This window comes from Vanessa cardui, chromosome 20 (genome assembly GCF_905220365.1).
Source record: "Vanessa cardui chromosome 20, ilVanCard2.1, whole genome shotgun sequence".
Taxonomy (NCBI): Eukaryota; Metazoa; Arthropoda; class Insecta; order Lepidoptera; family Nymphalidae; genus Vanessa; species Vanessa cardui.
The window spans coordinates 5,778,405-5,798,049 of NC_061142.1; the positions used below are offsets into that span (position 1 = coordinate 5,778,405).

Below are 19,645 nucleotides of genomic sequence, written 5' to 3' on the forward strand. Positions count from 1 at the left end.
ATGCGTTTATCAAAAGAGAGACTGAGATAAAAGAGCGGAAGGATGTAGCTAATATCAATGCATCCAACTTAGACATTGCTTATCTGATATTGCCAGTAATTACAGGTTGGTGCAAGACTGTACATCATTTTAAGTAGTCACTTTTAATATGGAAATCACTAAAAATATACCGCTTTCGAGTTTTTGAAATGGAACATTCAAAATGACTTAACACATATTATTATATTTACTAGTAGTAAGTCCAATTAAAGACATGAATTAGTTTCAATACATAAATAGTTTGTTTTTGTCTTATTAAAAGCATAGAATAAAGTCAAATCTTACAAGTGTCTTCTCTCATTTATATTTAAATATATTATTCAAAGATATAGTTGTTTAATTTAGGCTTTCTTTCAAGAGTTAATCTAAGAGTATAAGGCTCATGTGCATACATGTATATGACATGTTTTATGAGGGGTAAAGTCCAATATTAATTGATCATTGATCATCATAATTGAGATTAGTATTGGATTAATTATTTTTTTCTAGTTAAGTCTAGTGGAAATAAAAGGAATACATATAATAAATCTTCTTAATTTTCTTATATGTAGGATACCTAATATAAATGAATAAAAGTTCGTTCATTTAGCAGGATCAGTGATAATGTTTACATATAAATATTTTTAAAACAAAAGAAAAATAATACACCATTATTTTATTTATATCTTTTTTTATTTGTCATTAAATAATATTTCTCTTAAACTATTCATATAAAATAAGTCATTTTACTATAACCTTATACATAACACTTAATAACAGTTATTGTTTTATTGAACAAATTTGCCTATTTAAGTTTTCAAGTGGTCGAATAAACTATTTTTAATATATTTAGCTGTTTCTTCAGTCTTCATTTTCTTTATTAATCTTGGTGTATTAACTGTATCAGCCTTTCGTTTGGTCACCTGAAAAATAAAAACATTTGAAAATGCTGTTCTTTCTTAATACATACTACTGCTAACATAGTTTGTTTTGCCAGAGAGAGTGATTTTGTCTAAAATTTATTGTTTTCCTCCTATATAATCTCAGAAGTGATTGGTATAGCGGTATGGTGATATTGGAGCAGTACTTGCCTTAGTTTCATCATCATTGGAAACTGCTGTGAAGACAAAGTTGCGTCGATTGGAGGAAGCTATGACTTTAGGCGCGTCGTCGTTGTCAGTAGCGAGTGGTGTGGCCAGTGCAGCGAGACGAGCGAGCGCGCCACGGCCACGGGTTAACAGGGAACCGTGATAGTTTTGCTAAAAATAGTTAAAAACAATTAAATTTTACCTTGATGAATTTAGAAAACTGATGCTGTGGGTTTTGATAAGTTGTATAGAACGACATAAAAAGGACAGTCAACTTTTTTCGAAAGACGTTTATTCTAAAGGTTTAAAATAGTAACCAATATTATTATATGAGAAAGTGAGTTTGTTTATTTGATATTGTAGATTCGAATAATCGTGATTTTTTGAATATACACAGTCAGGAGCCCAAGAACAGTCAAAGAAATATCTAAAGCACTTACAAATGGAAGAAGCAGTCGGCAATAACAAGTATTATCCATGAACTTAATTGTTAAAAGTTAGTTAGACGAAATGTAGTCAAGTTCGTACTGATTATATTTAATAAATACTAGTTATAATTTATGACCTTAAAATTAACTTTTTAAAAACTATTATTGTAAATAGGTTTCTGTATGTATATTTTTGTCAATAAACATACCTGGAAAATGGTAAATGACTTTTTCGGACTAGGAATATCTTTATTAGATTTTTTCTGCGGTATAATAGCCTCCACCTTTTCAACCAAGTTGGACTTCGTTTCAGATAACAGAGTCGACATACTACGAGAATTCAGGTTCGCTTTGATGATTGTTGTTCTGTTTATGCTTGTATCGAGATTTTCTTGATCCTTTTCTTGCTGCAAACGATAAATTGAAATTAATTGTACAAAAGGTATTTTATTAAATGTAGAAATGAAGTAGAAGTCATCAGGATTTTGCTGAATCTAGAGTTATTCAGCAGTTTAGATCAGTTTGAGCAGTAGGTATCTTTATTATGGTAATATTTCAATGTTTTATAAAGAAATTATTTGAATAATGACGGTCGGTCGAAATTTCCAAGTAAAGCATTGTAAGCATAAAGTAAAAATTACAACTTCGATTATTGTGTGTAGATTTAATTCCAAGAAATCACCAAACTGACATTACTTTACATAATTACTTTGAATAAATCTTCTCTCGTTAAAAAGTTTTCTTTCGTATTTATACACAGATCAAGGTTGTTGTGAAGCAGTGAAATAATGTATCCTTCAATACTGACCATATTTCTTAAGAACATTTCCCGTTCGTGCCTCTGTTTCCTCCATTGCTCTTCAGACTCGAATTCGTCTTCTTGAGTGTCACCAAGCTCGTCAGCATTCGTACTAGGTTCCATTTCACCGTCTGAAATACATTAATAAAAATTTTAAAAATATATTATAAAAATGTGTGCGAAAATATTTATTTATTTACCAACATAGACAGTCAAGTATGCTCTATAATTTTGTAAACGGGAATCTAACGTTTACAGTGGGTACAAGGCCAATAACTTTTAGTCATTACTGTGAAATTTCCAGGCTACTTTTTTGCTAAAATAAATATATGTCCTATAATTTATAAAGAGAAATAACAACATAAGTTTCAAATTTACCTGCATTTTTCCATCGGAATTTGCGCTGTCGATGTCCATCGCCTAAATCGCCATCTTCAAACAGCAATTCTTGCAATAATCTCACTTCGCGTTTATCTTGATCAAGAACTTCACGCCTGTTTAAAAAAAATCCATAATGTTTACGTATCTATATTTGTAAATATTTGATGACAAGAACTTTCAAAATTTTACGAACAGTTCAGAATTAAAATTTAAAAGTAAATATTCGATATCAACAACAGTCATAAATATCGACGACCTCCGTGGTCGAGTGGTGTGTACACCGGTTTTCAAGGGTACGCCACTCCGAGGTCCCGGGTTCGATTCCCGGCCGAGTCGATATAGATTATCATTAGTTTTCTATGTTGTCTTGGGTCTGGGTGTTTGTGGTACCTTCGTTACTTCTGATTTTCTATAACACAAGTGCTTTAGCTACTTACATTGGGATCAGAGTAATGTATGTGATGTTGTCTCATATTTATTATTTTATTTTTTTAAATATTTACTGTATATTAGTATAGTATACTCACATATGAATTTGACCAAGCTGCCTCTGAAGCTGGCCCTGGTGGAACTTGTCGTCATCCCCTTCCTCCCGCTCCATGCGGTCCAGTCCTCTTTCGTCCTCATCGCCCGACCCTACCCATTCATCTTCGGAGGTCAATTCTGCTTCATTTTCAAAGAACTCGCCGACTCTTTTCTTCTTGAGAGGTTTTACTTGGACCTCTACCTATAATTAAAAAAATATTTTAAAATTAAATTAAATACACTTGTATATAAAAAGTTATTGTTTATTTAACTGCACCTCATTTTCTTCTGAATCATATTCCACAATTCTGTCTTCTTCCTCGTTTTCTGACTCAAAATCATCTTGGTCCTCTTCAAGCTCTTCTTCATCATCTGCAAGATTATATATATATATGAGACAACATCACATACATTACTCTGATCCCAATGTAAGTAGCTGAAGCACTTGAGTTATGGAAATCAGAAGTAACGAAGGTACCACAAACACCCAGACACAAGACAACATAGAAAACTAATGGTAATCTACATCGACTCGGCCGGGAATCGAACCCGGGACCTCAGAGTGGCGTACCCATGAAAACCGGTGTACACACCACTCGACCATGGAGGTGGTCAGATCAATTTAGTAAACATATTGTTGTTATTATCTTTAAGAAGTAGTTTATTTTACCCTTCATCATTTATTACTATTATTTAGTGTACATAATTGAATAATTCTTAGTTGCTCAGATATAAATATTTTGATACTTCACCTGAAATTTGAAGAGCCCTCGCCTCAGCTTTTCGTTTTTTCAACTTTTTAATTTTTTTGACAGGCATATCTATATTTTCATCATCGGAGTCTATAACGAATTTCTTTTTCAATTGACTGTTATCAATACTGATTTTATTCTTGGGTTGCTCGTTAGAGAAATATTTATTTTGTTTTGGGACGTCTAATTCTGGTTCATCTAGTTCATCAAGTATTGAATTTAAGATAGTTGTTTCATTTGTTCCTTTTTCTTCAGAGTTTTTAGTGATTTCATTACTGATAACTTTCTCATTGTCAGTATTCTGTGATACCATTGGATTATCGTAAAATTTTCCGGTACAAAGAGCTGCTACATCATCACTAATTTCTTGAGTTTGATAATTTTCATTTTGAACAGATTCTTTTTTTTGTTCATCAGTATTTTCCTTATCAATTTGGGATACAAATGGATTATCATAAAATTTTCCGGTACATAAATTTGCTATATCATCCCCGATTTCTTGAGATTGTGATAGAGGAGGTGGGTCTGATAAGCTCACGAGATTTTGGGAAAAGCTTCCAGAGCACATTCCAACAATGTGATCCAAATTTACCTGAAATTTAAATATTAGTTGAATGGTATCAGATGATTTTAAATAAGTTGAGGCTATTTAAACATACATTTCTTCTTAAGTAAGGTTGCATTTACTTATTTTACATTACATTATATTTATTTTAGGATATCATGAAGCTTATACAAATGTTAATACTTATTTACATCCCCAGTTGATCTGAATATATTTTTTGGTGTATAATTATTTCATTACACGGGCTACTCACTACAATTTTATACATTTATAATAATAATAATAATATATATAAATATATATCTAGCTTAGAATAACAAACTGTTTAAATAAACTGTAATAACTTTGCTTACATCTTCTTGTGATTCACAAGCAACAGAGATCTTTTCAGGTGAATTTAGATCCAATGCTTGATGTTTATTCCCAACAGAATTCATAATTGAAAATGATTGAGTGCCCAAATCAGAACTCGTATTATCTTCATTGTTTTTATTTAATAATGCTAGGTTATTGGATTCTTGAGTCGAAAATAAGTCATCTGATGATTTATTTGCTTGAGCCAATTGCAAATCGTCATCTGTGAATGAAATACTTATTTTAATTTCACATTTTACAAGAATACCTTGAATTGATTGATTATTATACATATAATGAATTGTAGACTAAATTGTATGCAATTTAGTTGTCAACTGTGAAGGTATTAATATTATAGCAATAATAATTCTGAGTAAGTGTATTTTTTTGCCAGTTTAATTAATAATCATAATAATGGATTTCGGCAGAAACTTTACGATAGACATAAAATAGCACTTAAGTACATTATTCTTTCACATTTCTGCAGTCAATAAAATTACATTTTTATAATAAATAATATTACATTTTTATAATCAATAATTAAATAGTGAAATCTTATATAATTATACACATAAAAAATAGTTGGAAATATAAATCTTATAATACCTTGAGTTTCCTTAATAACTTCGTTGTCGTCTATTGTTTGAGTCACTTTAAATGAAGCATTATTTTCCTCATTATTTATTGCAGATTCTTGATTATGTGAAGCAGATTCGTCGTCTGAATCTTCAAATGCTTTCAAGATTCGGCCTTTTCTAGGCTTAAGTTCAACTTCTTCATCTGAATCTGAACTATCACTTGATTCATCATCACAATCTTCTAAATCTGCCTCACAATCTGTTTCCTTATTTTCAAGCTCAGTATTTGCTGTTTCTTTATCACTAGGCACATCATCACAATCAGATTCTTCTGCTTCATCATCGACCATAGCATTTCGTTTCTTTGGTTTATCTTCTAAAATGACATCATCTTCAATTGGTTCTTCTTCACTCTCAGAACTTTCAATATCAGACTTATGATCAGCATCAATAGCTTCTAGTTTAGCCTCAATTTTGTCAATATCTTCATCTGACAAATTCCCATTTACTTCAGATTTCAGTTGTTTCTCTTCTTCAATACGCTTCTCCCATTCACTAGCCCTTTGTTCAGATATTTGTTGTTCTAACTCTTGTCTGAGTTTTAAATGCTGTGTTCCTGGTTTGTATCTAAATGTTGTACGAGGAAAATGTATTATATTATAATAACAAGAACATACTACTTACATACAATTATTAGGCAAATCTTATTTATAATGTAAAAGCATAGGAAGTACATGATTATTTACTCACTTCTTTTCTCTATCTTTTTCCTTTTCTTCGAGAGAGTTGAGTTTGGCAAAGTATGTGAATCTTTCCTTCAGAATCTCTACACCACTTAGTCTCTGAGGTTCTGAAGGATCACTTTCATCCAAATTTATAAGTGAACCTGGACATCCAGCCAATTTTGGAGTAGTATTTATAGTACTATTAATGTCTAATATGTCTTCTGATTTTTTATTTATGTCTGTAATAACAAATTTAAAGTGTATAATTAGATATATGTACTTTGAATAATATTTATATAATAAATGCTCAAATTATAAAGCATATATCAGGAATTTATTGTCTTCCCTATGCTTGCCATTTTTTTGACTACTTTAGAGAATATTTGTTTTGTTTTAAAATACATACAACCGGATTAGCCTAGACTTTTTAATTCAATCAAACCATTCAAATACAATTTCAGGCTAAGGCTAAAGTTTTCTAATATATTTTTAAGTTGCTGTGATTAAACTTGCGATTGATCAAGCTAATTGTTATAAAAATAAAAAAAATCGAAACTTACTATTTAACATTTCGGCCTTTTTAATAAATGTATCTAATTCATCATAAATCAATTCATCACTGAATGAATCATTATTCTTACTGTGACTATTATTGCCATCAGTCTCATTGTTAATGAGTTGATCTTCTTCATTAGATTCTTTTGGATCAAAGCTATTAACTTTCTCAGAGTCAAAATGTAAAGCTAAACATTGACTTTCATCTTCTGCTATTGCTGTGTTGTCTTTAACAATATCATTTTGATGCACATCCTCTTTTTCATTAGTCGTGCCTTCACACATATTTTCGTCTGCTTCAGTTGATTTATTTAATTTATCTATTGAACTATCTCCAACTTCTGTAATTTCATCCACTTGCATTTCATCATTACTTAGAGAATGACTATCACCAACATTTTCTTGAATGTTTGCATTAGCTGATGAATTAATTTGAACATTTTGATCTTTGCTGTTTTCTTCTTTACTATCCAAGTTATTTATATCTTTTTCATCAATATTATTTTGAGGGTTTTCGAGTTCCATTTTATTCTCACAATCAGACTCAACTACATTTTTAACTGTCTCAATCTCTTGCTCATTCTCTTCATCTTCTGTGTCACTTTTACACAATTCTATAACTTCTTTTTGTCTTTGTTCTAACATCATACTGAAATATAAAAAAGGTAATAAAGGTGAATTGATGTTTTTAATGAGCCATAGAAGTTCCATAAATCCACAATAGACACATAAGCTACAATTTAATTTTAAAGTTTATTAAAATTTACAGGTATCGTATGACACAAATTAGATGTAGCATCGGAAAATGCAATGGCATGAAAATAAAACCGATTACTGCCGATTTACACAACCAATAGAAATAGCTCCCTATCGCGCCATTCGACGCTATTCGTCGCTATAGATTTACGCGTCAGAGAAAACAAGTGCATGTAAACCGACGCGTCAAATTGACGAATATATTCGGTCATAGGTTATTACAAATTATTACGTTTGTGTAAAGAAATTAATATCTTTATTAACATAAGAATTAACAACATTAAATGCTTAAATATATAATAGGGAACGAGGTCGGGCCCTTGTGTGGGACGCTACATGTGTTGACACGTTGGCCCCATCTCATATCCGAGAAACAATGTTAAGAGCCGGTGCCGGAAAAAGCTGAAGCCAAAAAAATAACTAAATATTCGTGTATTATATCTAATTACTTTTTTGTTCCATTTGCTGTCGAAACGCTTGGCCCTTGGAGTAGTGGTGCAAAAAGCTTCATCAAAAGTATAACACCTCGCCTCATTGCCTCCACTGGTGACAGGAGGGCTGGTTCGTTTTTTGCCCAGAGGATCGGAATTGCGATTCAACGGGGAAATGCTGCTAGCATTCTTGCCACGATCAAATTCGTATGAGAAATAAATATTGATAATTTGGGATAGCGTATTCAATTCGGATGTGATCGGTTTTCCGAATTTTGCCGATGCGACATCTAAGTTGTGTCTTACTATACAGTTTTTAAATCTACTATTGACATGTTGATTTTCTTTTGTTATAAACATTATGGATGTCCATAATTATGATGTTCCTGATGAACAATTCTAAATGGCTTTATAGTAATAAAATAGAGCAATAGTGCAATAGTGTGATAGTAATAAATAGTGCAACAAGCTCCTATACTTTAAAATGAGAAGAGTTACTATTAGTTTTGTATTTTTGAAATATACTTACACATATTGTTTTAATTGTTCATCATTCATTTTAATAGGCAATGCCTTTCCATTGGATGTAACTGCAAGCTTTCTTCTGTTCATAATGTCTTTAAGAGATAAAGCTTTTGGTCTGTGATAGGGTAATGACACCTCCTTCTCTCTTAACATTCTATTTGATTCACTCTTTATTTTCTGCATATTTTCCTTAGCTTGTTTTGCTGTCATCTAGGAACACACATTTTATATTAAGTATTTACTATTTTTAGATTTAAATTATAATAATCATGTTTATATAACTAGCATCTTTAAAGATCAGCAAAAAGAGAAATGAAAGTGCCTTATTCATAATACCTTAAAATGACTATATGACTTTATGAAATAATACACTGAAACAATCTTAGTGAAATAATGATAAAACTCTACAAATTGACCTCAATTTAGCACAAAAACTAATGCTCTATATTTAAAGATATTTGACGCTGCCATATATATATCAGCTATATACCAGCTATACTGTAGTATGCTTTAAGCCAAGTATGGTAACATAAAGCACACTTTTGAGGAAAATAATTAGATACAAATTAATGTTTTAATTTTAACATTACCTTTAGTGGTTTTGGTGAAGTAGATTTTACTTTTTTGGACTTATGAGCCTTCTTAATGGTTTTCTCTTCTCTGTCACTATCTTCATCAGATGTGTCAGGATCACAGATTGATTTCATTGTGTTAACAGAAGATTTTAATATCTATAAATAAAATATAAGATTTTAAATTAACATGGCTATTTTTATTACAAAACATTCGTAGATAATGTCGAAATATTGAGCTCCACAATAATAAAAAACATGGTAAATATCCCGAAACTAATACCTTTAGTAATATAAATAAAATACTCTTTAGTCTTTGACTTATATATATAATATATATACAAAGACCCATTAACAAATATGGCTTTGTTGCATCAAAATAATAAACAAAAAATCAAAAAGTTTGGAATATGCTATTAAATGTAATGAAAATGAGTATGCATTCTCTTATTCAATGAAAATAGAAAAAATTTAATGTACATTTGATGCTTTAGCCCTAGCCTAGCTAGCTTAGCTTCCCTTTCTACTAGATACTATATATGACTTACTCTAAGTATATATTTAAAAACAATTACCAACTTGCATAGAAACACTATGGTTAGTTATAAAATCACTCACTTGTTTTATTTCAATGCTGTATTCATCATCATCTAAATCATCAGTATCATTTAAACTCAAATGAGGTGTTTTATCTGTATCTTTAGATTTTGAGGTAATTAAAGTTTTGAATTTATCTTTGAGGGTTCTTTTTTTATTTTCCGTTCTGATTGATTCATACTGTTTAGGTCTTTCATTAAGATCAAGCTCTTTGGACGAATTTTCACTATCACTATCAGAGTTCAGGATATTTTTAATTCTTGACCTTTTCGTATTACTCTTATGATCGCTCATATCTTCTTCTTTATTACAAGCTTGTTCCGTAGATTTTGTTGATGTGTTGACTATTTTATCATCTTCCACATTTTCCTTGTCTAAGTCGCTATCACTATCGTAAAATGTTTGAATACGTTTTTTTGTTACATGGAAGATTTCTTCGTCATTGTTAGGGGTCGAGGACATGCTTATTTGGCTCTCGGTATTCATGTCTGTTTCTAAATAGCTCTCACCAGAAGGTTCCTCATTTAAATTAAAAATTTCACTCATTGTAGCAAATGTCTACGTTTCACATACGAATAACCACTACTGAAATCTTACGATAAAAACATTTAAAACAAAGTAACAAGCAACTAATGCTTAATAATAAATAATATTTTGTCCATAGCCTACATATTTTTTATCTATAATACCGAGTCAATGTTAGAAATCATTATAAAAATATAAATTTGTTACTAAATAAAATTATATTAAAATGCTTAGTAGACGATTTCGCGCCTTATTTCGTTATCACTGTCAAGTCACAAGTGTCAGTGTCATATGTATGAAATGAATTAAATTGTAGCCATTACTCATGGCTATTTTTCTGGATATTCGTGGTAAACATCAGAAAAAGTACTGATTGACATATATATTTGTTGAATATTCATAATCAATATTCAAATTTAAAATTTCTTAATACAATTACTATATAATATATAGCTCGCCTTCTACTTGAGTTCCCGTAACTTTGTATCTAAAAATTGCGTATGGCCTATAACATACTATACTACATGTATTCGCTTGTTACGTTTAGTTTCTATCCAAATGATTTTGAAAAAATGCTGATTTTGTTAAAAGTCTTTATTAATAACAGTGTCATGCAACAAAATAAAGACAAAAGTAAACAAATTAATAAATTGTAACACCCGCACTCTCACGTCCAAGACTTGGACTGTCCTTTTCTGATGACAAATCACAAATTGCTGCTTCAGCAGTAGTCAATAGCGATGCGACCCCACTGGCATCAGTCAATGCACTTCTTACTACTTTTGTTGGGTCTATAATACCTCTTTCAATCATATCAACATACTCATTATTAAGTACATCGTATCCATAGTTCAAAGTCATACTTTCAACTTTTGATACTACGACAGAACCGTCACAACCAGCATTGCTTGCTATAGTTAAACATGGAGTACGTAAAGCTTTTTTAATGATATTTATTCCTATTGCTTGATCAGAATTCGGTGGTTTAAGTTTTGATAGTTCTGGTATACAACGAACTAGTGCCGCACCACCTCCAGGTACAATGCCTTCGGCTATTGCTGCTCGAGTAGCATTAAGAGCATCATTTACTCGATCTTTTTTTTCATTTACTTCTACCTCACTACATCCTCCAATACGTAAAATGCAAACTTTACTTTTGAGCCTTGAAATTCGATCCAATAATCTCTGTCTATCAAATTCTTTAGTAGTTTCGTCATATTCAGATCGCAATAGCTCAATTCGTTCTTCAATTTCCTTTTTATCTCCTTTTCCGTTTAATAGAAGTGTAGAATCCTTTGTTATTATCACCTCATCAACTCTTCCAAGACTTTCAAGTTGACAGTCTTCCAGTCGTATTAAATTTTCATTGTCTTCAAAAATCACACCACCAGTGGCGATAGCAAGATCAATTAAAGTGTTTTTTCTATATTCACCAAAACTTGGCGCTTTAATAGCAGCCACTTGTAAGCCTATTTTTAATTTGTTTACTACTAAGACAGATAAAGGTTCGCCCTCATAATCTTCTGCTATTATAATTAATGGTTTCTTATGAGTGTTCGCAATTTCTAAGGCTGGGACAATTTGGCTGGCTGTAAAAATCTTTTTGTCCGAGTAGAGAATTAAAGCGTCATTGTATTCTACTTTAGGGCCCTTTTTTGAGTTTATAAAATAAGGAGACACATAACCTTTCTCAATTTGTATACCTTCTACTACTTCCATTTCGTCGTATAATGTCTTTCCATCTTTTACAGTTATAATACCATCTTTACCAACTCTATTCATTGCATCTGCTATAAGTTTTCCTATGCTCTTATCACCATTAGCAGAAATCGTAGCTACTTGTTCAATTTCTTCTGCAAGTTTTATTGGTTTAGATATTTTCTTTAAATGCGCCGTTACCGTTTCGACTGCCAACATAACACCTTTTCTAATTTCGATAGGATTAGCACCTTTCGAGATACTGTCAAAACCTTCTCTCGCTATAGCCCTAGCTAAAATTGTTGCCGTTGTTGTTCCGTCCCCAGCTTCTTCATTAGTCTTATTTGCAACATTTTGAACAAGCTTTGCACCAATATTTTGAAATCTGTCTTTCAGTTCGATTCCCTTTGCAACGGTAACACCGTCTTTTGTTATTTTTGGCGGTCCAAATGCTTGTTCTAAAATTACATTTCTTCCCTTTGGACCTAATGTGACTGCTACTGCATCAGCTAGAATATCAACTCCCTGTAGCATGAGAGCCCTCACATCTGGACCGAAACGCACTTCCTTCGCGAAGAAACGTTGGCATGAAAATGAATAACTCAATTTTTGATTTAATATTTTTAAAGCATTTTGTATACGATACATTTTCTAATGAAAAATATGGATTTATTTATTTATTTGATATAAATATAGGATTTCAAGACAATATGTCATGCAACAATATTCAGCTCAAAAAATACACTGACACATCATTCTTTTCTTTTTTTGACGTGTATTACCTCATTCTAATATGGAACGTTATAATTTGTGCTATTTCACATAATGTTGTCTTAAATTTTCGCGATGATTACACATTTAAATAAAACTATTTATAACGGATGAATCGCGTATATTAATTATTTTTAAACATCCCGACGTTTCGAGCACTTTGCAGTGTTCGTGGTCACGGGCAGACTGCCCGTGACCACGAACACTTTTATTTAATTGTGCTATTTCTGCTTCAGCTTAATGAAGCCAGAGTTATTATTGGTATTATAGTCTGTTATGAGGGGATTATGATTTCAAAACTTTTGCATTTATTTGGAAATATTTCGTTCAATGCTTATGTGAGGTGAAAAACAGAATTTGAACTTGTTATATTAACTTTCCTTTAAATTTTATTTAAGACTCCTTTTCTTTATTTATACAAATTTCATTACGTTGTGAATGAAATAATATTTTATCCTCCAAGGTCTTGAAATATTTCTGCTAACATTTTGTTGTATTCTGATAAATTTATCATTACCCAAAAGATGCAATCATAATCGTAATCACAACCATGATATTGTATACTTAACAAGAAGCAGTTATTACTTATAACTATCGTAAACTAAAGACTTAAGAACGTTCTAATCGAGACGTTTTACTATTCTTTGTTAATACAAAGGGACGAGCGTGACCAGCAACATTACAAAACGAAAATTTCGCCGTGTCAAACAAAAACTGTAACTGAAAACGCTAAAATAAATATAAAAACATAAAATCTAATACCACATAAAATCAATTTTTAACATTTCATTGGTCAAGATTTTTTTATTTCAACATGCTGTCGAAAGTGCTGCCATTTTAGTACTTTTACTGCTTTTGGGCATTGGCGCTAAATACTACATTATCACGTGTCGAATAGTATAACCCATTCTAGCCTTAAATGTGATACCAAATTTAACTAGTATTTGTTATTATTTTCGAAGTATCATTTTTAAATAAAATACTCGCTACTCATACGCTTTTTTCATCACTATTGTCTATTAGCGAAAGTTTTTTTATTGTAGCAGCACCGTTTGTCGGTTACATTTTAAAACAAATTATAATAATATTTGAGGACAGGTACTTTGAACAATTTCGGGAAAAAATATTTAATATGAGTACAGTAAAAAATTTTATTAAAATTGATTTGAACATAGGGGATCAATTAACGTCTATATCCTGTGGACATATTGTTGTAGAAATTATAAAATTTTTAGCATATCAAAGGCTTCAAATTCCTTATACTTATCAGTGGTTAAAAGAAATTGTAAATAAACGAAAGGCTTGTGAAAATATAAAGGAAGGCTTTCAGTCTGAAAGGCATTTTCGTACTGCATCTGCAGCACTGGATAACCTTGATTTTATTATTAAGGTAAACGACGAATCTTCTCTTAAGTACTTTTTTCTACTAACAATGATGTACTTAGCGTATTTACATTTACCCGAGTATTTACATAAAGTCAAAGTGTAATTGTTTTTTTTAGAGTCTTTTAAAAGAAATTGGTGGTGCTAGTGTACCTGAAGAGATTTGCATAGCCTTAGGTTCAACACCTATTACTTGCAAAGAAGTATACCGCCTTATCCTGCCTACTAGTTGTCACATGCCACAATGCAATTCAAGCAATATTGCAAGTGATCAGAAAATACAAAGAACTGTTTTCAAGTAAGTAATTGTTTGTTACTTTAATATAATTACTGTGCTTTGCATTCTTTTATAAGTGACATGTTTTTGTTCCAGAAATTTAGTGACATCGGAGAAGTTAAGTGAAGTTTTCTTTAATTCAATATCTCCGACAAACATGTATGTCTTCTTAAAAAAAAACCCTTTATGCAATCAAGATATTGTTTGCAGTGACAGTTTTGTATTTGTTAACGGATACAAATTACCCAGAAGTTGTAAAGTTGTTGTTTTAGATTTCAAAGCTCAGAATCCTGAAAATATATCGTGTTGTAATAAGTTTCAAGTATTTGGTGATGTTATCAGTAAAAACTTAGACAACCTTAACATAAATAGTGATGATTCTGGGCATAATTTTAACAGTATAGAGTCGACTAATGAAATCAAATGGTTTCAATCTGCTTACATTATGAAAGGTTTTAAGGATTGCGTTGTTAATGGTAGCTCAGTCACCAATGCCTGGTGTGAGTCTTGATGGTAATGTATTTGCAATGTAGGACAATTATTATTTAGAATCAAAATAAAAGCACTTTTGTGTCGACTGGTTTAATGTTCAATTGTTTATTGACATACTGACTGTTATATATTAATCTGTTGACATATAGTTTAATATGTTGTATGTAACAATTTTTAGTAGTTATCTCTTATGTTATTTAATCTATTGAAATCAGAAAAATTCATACATGAGTCTGATTTTTTGACATGTAGTGCCATATTATACAATTACTCTAGTTCAAAATCTGAAATATATTAATAAAATTGAATTAAAATATATTATTTTTCTATTCTACAAGTAACCTTTTTTAATTAATTGTATCAACTATTAAACTAATACAACCTTTAAAGCTAAGAATTAAATTCTGGAATGCTTATGACAATAGAGTAAAAATAAACTTTGAAGACAGCCCATGGACCTGAGGTTACTATATCTATGTTTGGGTAATCCCAGAAATTATTAAATATTCAAAGCATCAAATTTCTACCTATTTTAAACTATTATAGTTGTCTAATTTTAAAAGTTGAAACTAATGTTATTATTTGAGATAATATAACGAGTACATACTAAACAATACTTTTTTTTCTATACTTACTGTAAAATTGATTATAATTTCTAAATAAGTCAAAAATGCAAAAATTTACATATAGTAGATATATTTAAATCCTGACAAGTTGTTCATTTGAATACTTGGAAAAATAGAGACATGATTAATAAATTGAATTTAGATAGTTAAATGTTTGTAATAAGCATATCTCTGGTTAATTATGATTCTACTAAGCCATTGATTAAGACCACTATATATGGCTCTGTAAGAGGAGTAGAATTTTCCAGTTGTTATTTATTATTCTATTTTCAAACTTTGATCATAAAATTTTCTGTGTATCTACAAGTTAATATGGTGTACTTCTGCTTGTCCATCACTAAAAATGGCCCTCTCTTTACCCACAATACAATCTGTTTTCAGATCCTGGTCTTTCGGCCTCTGTGTACAATTTCTCGCCTGACATTTATTGTAAGCTTCATTGAATTCCACAATCAGATTGTTTCTTCCGCCATTAGGGCCAACAACATAATCACACTTCATAGATTTTTTTACCATGTCTCGAAGGCAACATTCAACTAGTTCATAATATTCCAACCAGAAGTTTTTAGGAAGTTCCTTTAATTTTAAACCAAGAGATTCAGACAGTAGCCCAGTAACAAAGATGTCATCTATCCAAAAATATGTGTTGTACATAGCTTCTTCACACATCACAGATGCAATTTTTGGGCTTATAATGTAGTACCAGCCAGACAAATATGGTGGATAAATATTCCTGTTATATTCTTCAAATGTGACATACCATTTGTTTTGTTTGTTCCTCCTTGGTAAAGTGTTATTCAAGACATAACCCATTAGTAAATTTTTATCTCCTTTTGGTAGTTTTTTAAGGAAGTTATATGTTCGATTGAAGTTGAAAACTGTATCATCGTCCACTTTTAATATGAATGAAGCATTCTTACATATACTAGAAGCCCACTCTAACCCCATGAGATGTTTATGTGTGAGATTTCTGTAGTTTTCAAAGAAGGAACCTTGGAGTATATCACCATATGTATTGTTTTCATCATTGATTGCTTCTTGTGTTATATATCTAAAATAAATTTTAAATTATTACTAAATGTTTTTCTTTAAATTATCACATAAAATATTAACTAAATTAATACTACATAAAGATTTCTAAAATAATATTTCTGACCATATAAAAAGTTATTAACAGTCATACATATTTACCTCTCATTTGCTGGTATTTTTGCTAGCAAAAATATTCTAGTTACTCTTAGCGATGCTAAATAATCTGGAGGCATAGCTCTCCTGTGGGCACTTCGGAGTTCAACATGTCCTACATATGAAGTAACAATTATCACTAGAAATGGATTTCCTGAAAATGTGGACAAAATCTGTGGCTTAACACTTATTACACTTGATTACAATTGATATTAATATTTAAGGAATGTAAGACTCCGAATAATAACTGACCACTATCTAAATTTAGAAACTACAGAAGTATTATGAAATTGGGACAAACTTAAAAATCATAATTAATTACTAGTAGCTAAACAATAATATATCATCTTAAATAATTTACTTACGATTACAGGAGGTATTAGAAGGTTGTATAAGAGTACTTCGGAAATAATTGTTTTGTTTTAAGACGAGAACAGAACTGTTATAATCGAAATTCGAAGTATGGTATATCCATATTAGCAATGATATCAAAGCAATTATAATTAAGAAGACTAGTTTTTTTGGCATTTTCATTTAAAATAAAGCACTTATTTATATTTACATTATGTTATTTAAGAATATTTGTGCTGCAAATTGATTGCTTAGTTAATGTAAAAAAAGTGCGTCATTTATTTAATATATTTTTAATCGTAACTTCAAACTGTAACATTTAAACATTTTAAATAAGTAACTACTTTTTACAAACACATTAAATCAATTAAATTAATAAAGTTCATTTGTTTTTTTTTGTACTTTCCATTTGTGATTTTATGAAATTTGACACTGACGGGTCCTTATTGATATTTGCTATCTCTAACGATTTTCTTATGCTTTTATGACAGTTGTAAGCTTCGTTTCAAAACGAGAAAGCTTGGAAACATTATGAACGATTATAAGTTTACACATTGCATTTACTTTTTACGTGCGAATGTAATAAAAATAAATCGGTTTTGTTCTTACAAGGTTTGCAAAAAGTCATTTTCATTAAGTTGACAATTTAAAATATGCCCATATATTACAAGCTTTTTTCACCATTTTATATGATTGGACCCTAAATGTTCAGAAATTATGACAGTAATATAAAAATATGATGTAAAAAACGGCTTACATTATGCTATTAACTACATTAGACAATAAATCCTTCTATACCTACTTTTTTGTATAATAAGGTTAAAACTTTTTTGTATAATAAAGTTATAACGAACCTACCCCTTAGCTAACACTAGCTATTAAAGAGTCTCCCCCATACACTGTTTCATACCACGATCGTATTAGGAATGCCTCAGGTGTTTACGATCTTCCTTATTCCAAGTTGCTACTAAAAATTATTGTCAGGAAAATTCAGTTGTTTTGATAAAAGCTCAACATCATATAAATGAAACCAGAGACTTTAGGTTCTACAGCCGTAGTTTTATAAACGCGATAATTTTAACCTTTTATATTAAATCAGTCTATATGAACCAATATATTATAAAAAATAGTTTTTCCTTTATTTTATTCCTCTTATTTTAAGCTTATTTTTTTACTTCATATTAATACTTGTCGTGTTATTTTATATTTGTTGAAATAGATTAGCTTTTACTGGAGAAAGGCCTCTTAAAGGTTATGAAACTCGTAGGCGTTAGAATTATGATTTTTATTAAAAGAGGTACTTCTAATAATAAATTTACGCCTTGAATTGATTATCTCTTCTAGCGAGGAAGTTTTATAATACCGAGTTATATTAAGACCTCAGCTAAGCTAAAAGTAATAAAACTTTAATAATAATCCATTGATTTTTTTTTTATTTAATAAGTAAAGTAAAGTAACAGCCTGGTAAATTTCCCACTGCTGGGCTAAGGCCTTCTCTCTCATTAAGGAGAGGGTCTGGAACATATTCCACCTCGCTGTTCCAATGCGGGTTGGTGGAATGCACATGTGGCTGAATTTCGAATTGAATGACATTAGACACATGCAGGTTTCCTCACGATGTTTTTCTCACCGCCGAGCACGAGATGAATTATAAACACAAATTAAGCACATATATATATAGTGGTGCTTGCCTGGGTTTGAACCCGCAATCATCGGTTAAGATGCACACGTTCTAACCACTGGGCCATCTCAGCTCTTTTTTTATTTACATTGTCTTAATTATGGAATCATTTAAAATTAATTTATATCTTGTCTTATTATCAGTGGAATGTCGAAAATTTTCTTCAAGAAACAAAAGGTAAACAATTGAGTCCTGGAATAATTCATTGAGCTTAATTTGTGTATCTTTTCATTATTCGCTCTTACTATTTACTCTTATCAATAAATAAATGAAAAAAATTAACCGTAATAAAACCGAAAACTTCAATGCAGTATTTATATTTTTTTAATAAGTATGAATTAGGTTGTTCCTTTTCTGAGTGCATTATAGTGTAGTTTAAAGTCTAGAGAAAACAGAGAAAAAAATTTAAATCTTCACCAAAAGTTTTGTTATACCTAGCTAATATTTTACGAGTAGCTTTATTATGATGAGACACCCAAAAAATTCCTGTACGAAAACTCTCGATTGTGGTAGCTAACAGAGGTGGCAGGGATAAGATATGTCGTATTTATGTTTCCCAAAAAATTATTACAAACTGTTTTTTTTTGTTTTATCTCATAATAATTATCTAAATTAATTGAAAAAATATTCGCTACTCACGAAACAGTAGCTTGATATAAAGTGAAAAAATTAATCATGCACCTCGTACTTAATTTTTACCATGTTTTAGGTATTTTTTTTTCTTTGCGACAACTTTTGTATTGTTAGTTTAAAAAAGTGAGTTTATGTTCAACGTTTCTTTTAAAGGATAATGAACCTTTATCTAAATCTCGTCATACTAGACGAATAAGACAGATTGCGATAAGAAAATATAATTGTTATGTTTTTAATACTGTTTTATTAGTGTTATTGTTTTGCATAAAGAATACTATTCGAACTTCAGTATCAGTGAAATATTGCTTTGTGATGTCATACTACTTTGCATTATTTTATCTTTAATGAAGGATTTCAATTAATTTCATTCATTA

At 30.5% G+C, this 19,645-nt stretch overlaps 4 protein-coding genes across 4 annotated transcripts; 1 reads left to right on the plus strand and 3 right to left on the minus strand.

Moving 5' to 3' along the window:
- Window positions 1-718: 718 nt before the first annotated feature.
- On the minus strand, window positions 719-10,446 carry LOC124538616 (claspin-like). Its single transcript, XM_047115732.1, has 15 exons — window positions 9,671-10,446; window positions 9,071-9,211; window positions 8,485-8,690; window positions 6,774-7,417; window positions 6,239-6,452; window positions 5,517-6,115; window positions 4,910-5,133; window positions 3,992-4,583; window positions 3,517-3,611; window positions 3,242-3,441; window positions 2,712-2,827; window positions 2,343-2,464; window positions 1,744-1,941; window positions 1,110-1,277; window positions 719-941 (listed from the first exon to the last, which is right to left on the minus strand). The coding sequence occupies exons 1-15, from the start codon at window positions 10,193-10,195 to the stop codon at window positions 828-830; spliced, it is 4,158 nt and encodes a 1,385-aa protein (XP_046971688.1). The 5' UTR covers window positions 10,196-10,446; the 3' UTR covers window positions 719-827.
- Window positions 10,447-10,759: 313 nt separating this feature from the next.
- On the minus strand, window positions 10,760-12,663 carry LOC124538444 (63 kDa chaperonin, mitochondrial-like). Its single transcript, XM_047115513.1, has one exon. It carries the CDS (start codon window positions 12,518-12,520, stop codon window positions 10,817-10,819), a length of 1,704 nt encoding a protein of 567 aa, XP_046971469.1. The 5' UTR covers window positions 12,521-12,663; the 3' UTR covers window positions 10,760-10,816.
- Window positions 12,664-13,634: 971 nt separating this feature from the next.
- Window positions 13,635-15,111, plus strand: LOC124538357. Its single transcript, XM_047115401.1, has 3 exons — window positions 13,635-14,033; window positions 14,146-14,324; window positions 14,400-15,111. The coding sequence occupies exons 1-3, from the start codon at window positions 13,776-13,778 to the stop codon at window positions 14,812-14,814; spliced, it is 852 nt and encodes a 283-aa protein (XP_046971357.1). The 5' UTR covers window positions 13,635-13,775; the 3' UTR covers window positions 14,815-15,111.
- Window positions 14,876-17,359, minus strand: LOC124538356 (beta-1,3-galactosyltransferase 5-like). The gene is made up of 3 exons (XM_047115400.1): window positions 16,972-17,359; window positions 16,613-16,760; window positions 14,876-16,472 (listed from the first exon to the last, which is right to left on the minus strand). The coding sequence occupies exons 1-3, from the start codon at window positions 17,138-17,140 to the stop codon at window positions 15,722-15,724; spliced, it is 1,068 nt and encodes a 355-aa protein (XP_046971356.1). The 5' UTR covers window positions 17,141-17,359; the 3' UTR covers window positions 14,876-15,721.
- Window positions 17,360-19,645: the final 2,286 nt, after the last annotated feature.